A 10078-nucleotide genomic window follows, 5' to 3' on the forward strand; every position below is an offset into this window, starting at 1 on the left:
GGTCGAAACGTCGTGAGAATTTTTTATTGTTTTATATATATTTTGTTATTTTGTTGTTTCTCCTCAACGTGACTTTACCGAAAAAACTAAGAATATGAATATAGGTGTTAAGATGTTAAAACACCAAACAGACACACGTGCCTTTTGGCGTCATCTGGTCAAGCACCAATTGGGTCGAGGCTCAAAAGAAAGCCGTCCCTTGGTGTGGACCAATCAGTATCAAGGACAATGCATATGTTATCGTATGTTTTTTGTTTGCATTTTGACTGCAGATATTGTGGTTAATGCAGTAACATGAATCCTTGTAAAAAGGTTTCAGTTTTGTTGCCAGAAAAAAGGGGAAAACCCCCTATTATTAAGACACGCGTGTTACAAGCCACCAAGTCTGCATTAACCCCACAAGTTTGTGGCAAAACATGCAAACAAGGACGCTTTGATAGTTGTACGCATTGTCCTTGAAACTGATTGGTCTCCACCAGAGACAAACCTCCCCTATGGTTCTGTCTCACCGGTGCGATAGACAACAACAACAACAAGAGGTAACGCCAAGGGAAAAAAACGCCAAAGCGTGAAGAGCTCGGGTTCAGTGCCGGATTATCCTCGTAGCACAAGTAGCTACTACATATGTAGTAGTAGTAGCTATATATGTAGTAGTAGCTACATATGTAGTAGTAGTAGTAGTAGCTACATATGTAGTAGTAGTAGCTACATATGTAGTAGTAGTAGCTACATATGTAGTAGTAGTAGCTACATATGTAGTAGTAGCTACATATGTAGTAGTAGTAGCTACATATGTAGTAGTAGCTACATATGAAGTAGTAGTAGCTACATATGAAGTAGTAGTAGCTACATATGAAGTAGTAGTAGCTACATATGAAGTAGTAGTAGCTACATATGAAGTAGTAGTAGCTACATATGTAGTAGTAGCTACATATGTAGTAGTAGCTACATATGTAGTAGTAGCTACATATGTAGTAGTAGCTACATATGTAGTAGTAGCTACGGGCCCCGCACTTTCAAGGAACCCTGCGCTAAATGCTTTCAAGCTATCAATTCCAGTTCAGTGATTCTGCGCTTGCTCTATTACTATAGTACTATACTGCCTTCGACTTTTATGAACGACTGGGTGTTTAAGGTTAGCGATTTGTCGTATTACCTGGCTGTATAGCAAATTAAAAATACAATTATTTTACTATGCAAGCGAAAAATTTGTGTTTTAATATTTATTTTTATCTAGGGCCCCTTTATAACATATGCTATAGGCCCCGCACTACCTTAATCCGGCACTGCTCGGGTCCAGGGGGGGGTGGGGGGGGGCGGAGGGACCCTATTCGGCCAATCACATATGACGTTGTTGGATCTTCCCAAAATCCGGAGTCGGAACGATGGATAAGCGGGGTTATTGGGGCAAATTATTTCATTTGCCCAGGGGGTTATCCGTGGTCGTGCCCCCCCCCACCTCCCACCGGATAAACGAGTGAATGCACGGTTGGGACTCTGGATATTTGGAACCGGGGGGGACCCGTCCCCCTGTTTACCCCGGACAAACGGAGTCTGTAATAAACGACTCGCAGTGTAGCCTTGCAGAGCTCTAGAATCCTAGCAGAGTACGTGCACAGGGGCTTTAAGATAGAAAATACATAATTAGAGAAGGAAATAGAGACAAAATGCCGCTGAATATATTTGTTTAATTCTGTTGACTATAACTGCACCACAAAGCAAACTGGCTTTGTTCATAAGAGACTGTATGTCGAAACCGGTTCACAGTTTGCTTGTCTCGAAGCAATGCTGCTGAATTTATGTATTCCCAGAAGGCTGTGCGGCTGCTGCCTGGTTGTGTAATAAATCATTTTATTTATGTTTTTAAGTGGAGGCTGATATGTGAAGGAGTGAAGGAGACATTGCTTATCAGAATCAGAATATGTATTTGTACTGGAGGAATCCGATGAGCTATGAAGCTCTTTCCTACAGATGTCCGGTATCTGTGAAAATGTTACATGGTTTTCACTGATAAGTGATGCTCATTTATTGTCGATGTATCCAATGGCTCCACGACCCGGCTGCATTCTTTCCCAACGTTATTTAAAGTACAGATTCCAGTTTTCACTTTCGGGGCAGGCTTATTATTTTTGAGCTTATGTCAAATGTGCCTTGAACAGGGAGACATGAAAGAGATGTGACTTGAAGCAAAGCCACTCGCTCCATAAAGGAAACAATGTCACATTTGTAAGTTTAAATTAAAAAGGCTTCACATGTATGTCAAAAGACAACAGGGAATCTGGTCAGTGTACTGACAAAGTGCAAGATTATGGCTGGAACGAGAATAATGATGCGGAGTTAAAATATAATACAACTCACAATCACTTGTGCTGACTAAAATGTGACCATAAATGTACGTTTACTGAACTGTACATCCACATGTGAAGACTACACAGTTAAACTAATTGGGCGCCGTCCGCTTCACAGTGGATGTTAAAGATCCCCTGATGTCATTCCACAAGGGGAGGCCATTGTTTTGCCGGAATCAGGATCCCAATTATTTAGTTTATCTCTTCTTAACCTACAATTGGCGATGCTTGTTTTGAAACAACACTTGTCCATGTACAACAAATGTTTCATTTGTGCAATCGTACGCCCAGACGTTTTCCATCCCAGAATCCCATGGGAAATAGAGCCCGGAGTGTGTTTGGGGGACGACCCACTGGGAGAGGCATCACAGGCCTGCCTTCACCTGTCATCCTTCACAGAACCCATTTTTGCACAACCACGACTGATTAAATGTTTAGTCATCCAATTAATTGGGTCGTCCCAAGTTGAGATGTTGAGCTATGGATATGCTGTCATAGTTTGGCTTGACCAAACTCTTCTTTCTGTGCGGTCTATGGTGACCAGGTTAAGATGACCAAACTCACTCAATAATGAGAACGAGTGTGTATCTTCACTGCGATCCAAGGATTAGTAACCCAACAAGCCACACAGCCACCTCCGTAACAGTCCGTGCTCTTGCTGGAGAAGTTAAAATCTCTGCACGAAGGCAGTGGCACACATCAGCCCAATTTGTTTGAGAGAAAACGTTGCATGCAATCCGCAGCCTATCAATTGCAGCAACCTCAAGTAATGGGGGCCCTATGGATTCCCACAGGAATGTCAGGCTCCTCTATTGCTTACACAATTAGCACGGATGCCGTGCAGAAGAAGGTGGAAGTTTCCATTACGATGTAATTCATGGCACCTGCCCAGCAGCAACTGATGTTTAGAAAACGCTGCTGTTACCGAATCGTCTGAAGAAAATTATTGTTTACAATGCTTTCATGCACTATGCATACAGTGAGGGAAAAAAGTATTTGATCCCCTGCTGATTTTGTACGTTTGCCCACTGACAAAGAAATGATCAGTCTATAATTTTAATGGTAGGTTTATTTGAACAGTGAGAGAGAATAACAACAACAAAATCCAGAAAAACGCATGTCAAAAATGTTATAAATTGATTTGCATTTTAATGAGGGAAATAAGTATTTGACCCCCTCTCAATCAGGAAGATTTCTGGCTCCCGGGTGTCTTTCATACAGATAACAAGCTGAGATTAGGAACACTCCTTTTAAGACACCTGTCCACAGAAGCAATCAATCAATCAGATTCCAAACTCTCCACCATCGCCAAGACCAAAGAGCTCTCCAAGGATGTCAGGGACAAGATTGTAGACCTACACAAGGCTGGAATGGGCTACAAGACCATTGCCAAGCAGCTTGGTGAGAAGGTGACAAGAGTTGGTGCGATTATTCGCAAATGGAAGAAACACAAAATAACTGTCAATCTCCCTCGGCCTGGGGCTCCATGCAAGATCTCACCTCGTGGAGTTGCAATAGTCATGAGAACGGTGAGGAATCAGCCCAGAACTACACGGGAGGATCTTGTCAATGATCTCAAGGCAGCTGGGACCATAGTCACCAAGAAAACAATTGGTAACACACTACGCCGTGAAGGACTGAAATCCTGCAGCGCCCACAAGGTCCCCCTCCTCAAGAAAGCACATATACATGCCCGTCTGAAGTTTGCCAATGAACATCTGAATGATTTAGAGGACAACTGGGTGAAAGTGTTGTGGTCAGATGAGACCAAAATGGAGCCCTTTGGCATCAACTCAACTCGCCGTGTTTGGAGGAGGAGGAATGCTGCCTATGACCCCAAGAACACCATCCCCACCGTCAAACATGGAGGTGGAAACATTATGCTTTGGGGGTGTTTTTCTGCTAAGGGGACAGGACAACTTCACCGCATCAAAGGGACAATGGACAGGGCCATGTACCGTCAAATCTTGGGTGAGAACCTCCTTCCCTCAGCCAGGGCATTGAAAATGGGTCGTGGATGGGTATTCCAGCATGACAATGACCCAAAACATACGGCCAAGGCAACAAAGGAGCGGCTCAAGAAGAAGAACATTAAGGTCCTGGAGTGGCCTAGCCAGTCTCCAGACCTTACTCCCATAGAAAATCTGTGGAGGGAGCTGAAGGATCGAGTTGCTAAACGTCAGCCTCGAAACCTTAACGACTTGGAGAAGATCTGCAAAGAGGAGTGGGACAAAATCCCTCCTGAGATGTGTGCAAACCTGGTGGCCAACTACAAGAAACGTCTGACCTCTGTGATTGCTAACAAGGGTTTTGCCACCAAGTACTAAGTCATGCTTTGCAGAGGGGTCAAATACTTATTTCCCTCATTAAAATGCAAATCAATTTATAACATTTTTGATATGAGTTTTTCTGGATTTTGTTGTTGTTATTCTGTCTCTCACTTTTCAAATAAACCTACCATTAAAATTATATACTGATATCATTTCTTTGTCAGTGGGCAAACGTACAAAATCAGCGGGGGATCAAATACTTTTTTTCCCTCACTGTATATATAAATCAGCGAAGCCCAAGAGGGTATTTTTTACAACCCGTCAGAGTGAGCATTTTACGTACGCATATATGACCCCTTCATTTAATTACAGCAGAGTAGCCGCAATAAGGTCTTCTCGTTGATTGTCGCTCAATGCGAGCAATGATTGTGATAGTGCTGCCATCACATGCCCACGTTTGTCCACAAGGCTGCCCACAGCCACACGGAAGTTAGTGACCCAAGTATCAAAAAGCGATCACCTTCATCTGTGGCCCTAATTGGTGGAAATTCCACACTACTGTGACAGGGGTCAGTCTGTCCATAGTTCAACCATCGTTGACCTCCCACAATGGCATACTGATTTGATCAACCTATACGGCTGTTGACAAATATTTAATATTGTTGACAAAATAGAAGCCATCCAAGCACACGTTAAAAATTAAAAACTCAGGTGATATATTTTTGTATTTCTACCTTTGGCTGCCCGGAGCCAATGGGATTATAGAGCGTTCGTTCATGAATTAAATGGGAACTTACACACACACACACAATCCGAAACACATAGAGTTATATTTCCCCTATTAAAAAAACCCCAGACGGGGGCTTCTGTGGCCAATGATGTTGGCAATACCTAATGAAATAAATAAGGTGGCACAGAAAATTAAGAGGGGTCAGCACCGTATGCCCAACCTCCTTTGTCTTCCCCATGCTGCCACTATTGACGCTCACTTCATGAGCCCCTCCATTGGCTGTGTGCTCACCGCCTGGGAGAAGCCTCGGCAGATTTAGATGCCAAATCCCGCTGGAGCACGAGCAGGAATTAAGTGGCCAAACCCAGGACAATGTTGCAGCAAACTCTAACAACCATGCTGCCACTGCTACGTATGCATGTTTGAACTTTTGTTGTTGTTTTCGTACTGTACGTAGCCACCCGTGCTAATCGGAGGTACGGGGGAAGGACAGCAAACGACCCTCTCACACACAAAGGCTCGCATGCACACGGGCACACGTGCACACACACAGCAGTGTCCGAAACCAACAATTGAACATTAAAACGAAATTAATTCAAATTTTCCCCGGAAAAAAAACTGAAAATGCTGTGCCTATTACACACCAAAAGCAACGGATAGCATAGAACATAGCAGCCATCTGCTGTACCTGAATGAGGATGGTCTGGACGGAGTTCATCGTGGAGAGAGATCCCCGTCCTCTCGTCGATGTGGCACGGCACCGGTGCCACTCGCCGTGGTCACCTTTACGCAAGCAGCTCCCTGCCGAGCGGGTGTGGTGGTGTCCACAGAGGGTCCTCCGAGTGTGTGCGAAGGCTTTGGCACTGCGCGCTGCCTCGATCTGTTTATGCTCCTTCTTCGCTGGACGAGACACGCCCGCTCGCAACGAAACCCAAAAATGCGATTGGAAGGATTTTTATTTTATTTTTTTGTTGCAATTCTCTTGCAGCTCGCTCTCATGTCTCACAGCCGACACACCCTCCCTTGTCTGGCTGCAATCCCACCCCTCCCGTCTTCCCCGGCGGCTCCCACCTCCTTGCCACTGCTGTTTGCTCGGGGCCTCTCTCCAGAGACATCAGCACAAAGGATGGTGCAGCAAATGAACGGAGAGTGTGTCTCTATCCATCCTCGATTCCACAAATTACACCCATCTCCATACCCATCCGACAGAAATACACTCGGGGATTAATTCCCGGAAATTCTAGTTACCATTTTGTAAAGTCAGTAACATGCATTCGACATACGTGATACACGCACTGACCACTCATGTAATCCAATAGCATGTGAGGCATGGTGTGTGTATAATAATATTACAACCTTTTCATTTCATCCGAGGCGAATGTGGAAACCCAAAAATAAATATATATATTTTTCAAAAATACCTTTTATTGAATTTATATTGTCAAAGAGAGTGACATTTTATTGACACCCCGAATGATATTAAAATTGTCGGTACAATAAAATAAAATCAAAGCTTCCATTTACTCGCTTGTGGAGGCACAGGGTTTTTTTTCCCCTCGTAGCACGTTAATTGAAGAGGCGATTCAATCCTGCCTTCTGGCTAGAATAGCACACCCGTCTCGCGCTTGAGTGGTGGGTTACAGGACCATCTGGGCCGACTGGGGAAGGCAGGTGCTATCATCCACGGTGATGGCACACAAGCGTTGGGTGGTTGGGTTGAGGGGACGGTGCTTTTCAAGATGTATCGTCAGCAGAAGGTCGGGTGAATATTAATCGCCTCCATTCACGGCCGCGTCACACGGCAGCACTGGTTATGCCGCATCGAGGGTTCAATGCCCGCAACGGACAGCTGCCCTATGGTGTCGTTACCCAATCTCACATTTTTAAAACTACCCACAGCAAAAAGGCAAGGACTGCCCCCCTCATGAATTACAATTTCCAGGTTTCCTTTGACATAATATGTTGTGTTGAACCTCACTTTGCAATAACCTGGCAACACAAGGAATGCTGGATTGAAATTATTTGTAAAAAAAAAATACCAGTTAAATGCATATTTTGTTTTACCCACAGCATAAACATCAATTAATACAAAGTGCCAAGCAAGCGGTGATGTTGATTTCAATTGCAAAGCCCATTCGGTACATTTTGGCACATCGTGTTATTTGCTAAGCTCGTGCAAAGAAAGGAATTGTATACCAACAAGAAACCCATATCATGACACCCGAGCAGCTGATATACAACAGTGGGTATTAATTAACGTTAACGTGTAATACAAAACACCAGCTGTCACTGCCTATTGCAAACTCTTCCCATCAGTGAAATGCCCCCTGGTAATTTGGGTGGCCTGCCCCGTGATGGCCCCAAGCCCCCTGGGATTTCCTCTCCCAATCTGGCAGCATGGAGCTGGTGAAGGAGGGCAAAAACTATATTTTAAAAAACACAAAACGGCAGTAATGAAGCCCAATGCAAAACCGACGCTTTCATCTTGAAAGTATGCTTAACGTAGCCCTTCTGAAAACGGGCAACTAATTAAGACAAATTACACTCTGCCAATATTTTTTAGGTGCTCTATAATGTAATTTTAAATGTCTGTTTAGCCCCTTACGCTTTTGGAAATTGCTCGTTCTAACCACACAAGAGCGTGCTCAGTGCCGGATATTAATAAGCAATTGTGCTATTCAACGCAATCAATCACAGCAAAGTATAAAATCACACCACTTTACGCTGAAACTTTGCGATAACATTTTTTTGGAGCAACTTCCGTGAGACTGCTGACGTTAAATCTGCGCGGGGCTTGAAGCCGAGAGCTTAAAGATGTAAAGTGCAGTTTTGTCACGTGAAGGTGGGTGGACAGACCACGTGACGGGGATGAGGATCAACGGTCGAAGCCTACGAGCCGACCGAGTTGCATCACAAACGGTGAGACGCGGCTCCTGCCATTCAGTAAAACTAAACCACAGCGACAGCAGAGGGCATGGCAACAAAACAAGCCACTCGTTTCACACAGGCTCTCACTTTTACGAGATGTGGGCATTTTTTTGTCATCAATTTCCTCTCTTTAACTATAAAAGGCCAAAGTCCTGCATTTCGTGAGTAACGAACTGGTGGCCATCTCCCATTTACAGCCCTGAGCCAGTGGTGGACATTCCACATTCCTATGGCGGGTGCGGGAGGGGGGGGGTGAGTCTACCCATAGGACAACTACTGTTGACCTCCCAACAAAGTGGTATTTGTTTTATTAGTGTCAACGGGATGATGGGCTGAGTCAACCCCCAACCAGGATTTGAACTCGCAGCATTCTGACTACAAGCCACTTAGGCGAGAGGCAGTCTTACTCACCTCCCCGGGGATTTCAAGAGGCCCATGGAGATTACTAATTTGAAAGGCGCTTTACAAAACGGGGTTTATTATTAACATTATTTATATTTGAGATACGTACTTGGTGCATTTGGGGATGTGGCCCTGGCCCAGCATTCTCTGCTTGTTGCAGAGCTTCGTGGTTTGGATCCGGCAGGGCCACCCTGGTCAGCGCTGTGAATGTTTTTAGCCGTGACAAAAAAAGTAAACGCTGTCTACTTCACAGCGGACGTTACGGATCCCCCGTCACGTGATTAGAAACGAGTTGGTCATTGTGTGCCGGCGTCATGGTCCACATTTGTACAAGTACCCACAAATGAAATCGATTGGGATCACACGTGGCAACATCACGCCCTGCTGCTGCTGCTGCTGCAAAAAAAGCCTTTCCTGGCTAAACAAGCGTAGTCAGAATGATAATAATATTAATTATATACAAGCAACGACTATTGAAAAAAATATCACACAGTGCTTGAAGTTGCCGATGCAATATTTACAAGTGGTAATATTGCGAGAATAATAGACTAATGCACGGCAGCTTTGGTGATTTTTCGTTTTATAAATGCAGTGATGCTATGCAGAAATTTTTTTTGTATTTCAAATATAGTTGTGGTGCTTTTTACACGTATGTGTGCATATAATACTAAGTATGCGAAGTATGCGTGCATACACGCTGTGTTCTTCCAAAAAAAGGGATTTATAATAAGCCGATTTAAATGTATAACCTAGCATTACATATTTGCAATGTAAAATTACCAGAAGAGTGTTTATCATTCATTGATAAATGGATCTAAGATCTGGGTAATACCTCAACTGGACTATATGGTAATGGGAGCTTTAAGCGAACTACACAGAGCAATCCTTACGAGTATCATGACTGAAAATGGGCTGCTCTACGGCAGGGCGGCATAGTGGAAACAGTCGTGCCTCGTAGGAAGAAGTGCCTGGGTATGTTTCCACACACTCGGGCGCCTTTCTGAGTCGTCTACGTTCTCCCCCTGGTCTGCATGGGTTTCCTCCTGCAGCGGACACTCTTCTCACCAGCACGCCGGGACAGGTCAGGGTTCCAGTCCGTTGATTCCATCTCCATCACGCATACACAGCTCTCTCCTTCATACACAGCTCCCTCCTTCATACACAGCTCCCTCCTTCATACACAGCTCCCTCCTTCATACACAGCTCTCTCCTTCATACACAGCTCCCTCCTTCATACACAGCTCTCTCCTTCATACACAGCTCTCTCCTTCATACACAGCTCCCTCCTTCATACACAGCTCCCTCCTTCATACACAGCTCTCTCCTTCATGCACAGCTCCCTCCTTCATACACAGCTCCCTCCTTCATACACAGCTCCCTCCTTCATACACAGCTCTCTC

At 44.6% G+C, this 10078-nt stretch overlaps 1 protein-coding gene across 3 annotated transcripts in view; it reads right to left on the reverse strand.

The window, feature by feature from the left end:
• LOC116938831 (E3 ubiquitin-protein ligase HECW2-like) overlaps window positions 1-6373 on the reverse strand; it is a 209041-nt gene extending 202668 nt beyond the window's left edge. For all 3 annotated transcript variants that reach the window (XM_032946526.2, XM_032946531.2, XM_032946529.2), the window contains exon 1: window positions 6037-6373. In XM_032946526.2, coding sequence (XP_032802417.2) covers window positions 6037-6066 — 30 coding nt within the window. In that variant the 5' untranslated portion in view covers window positions 6067-6373. The remainder of the gene's footprint in view (window positions 1-6036) is intronic.
• Between the last annotated feature and the right edge of the window lie 3705 nt (window positions 6374-10078).

This window comes from Petromyzon marinus, chromosome 4, assembly GCF_048934315.1.
Source record: "Petromyzon marinus isolate PM22_M1 ecotype Great Lakes invasive population chromosome 4, UKy_Petmar_22M1.pri1.0, whole genome shotgun sequence".
NCBI lineage: Eukaryota > Metazoa > Chordata > Hyperoartia > Petromyzontiformes > Petromyzontidae > Petromyzon > Petromyzon marinus.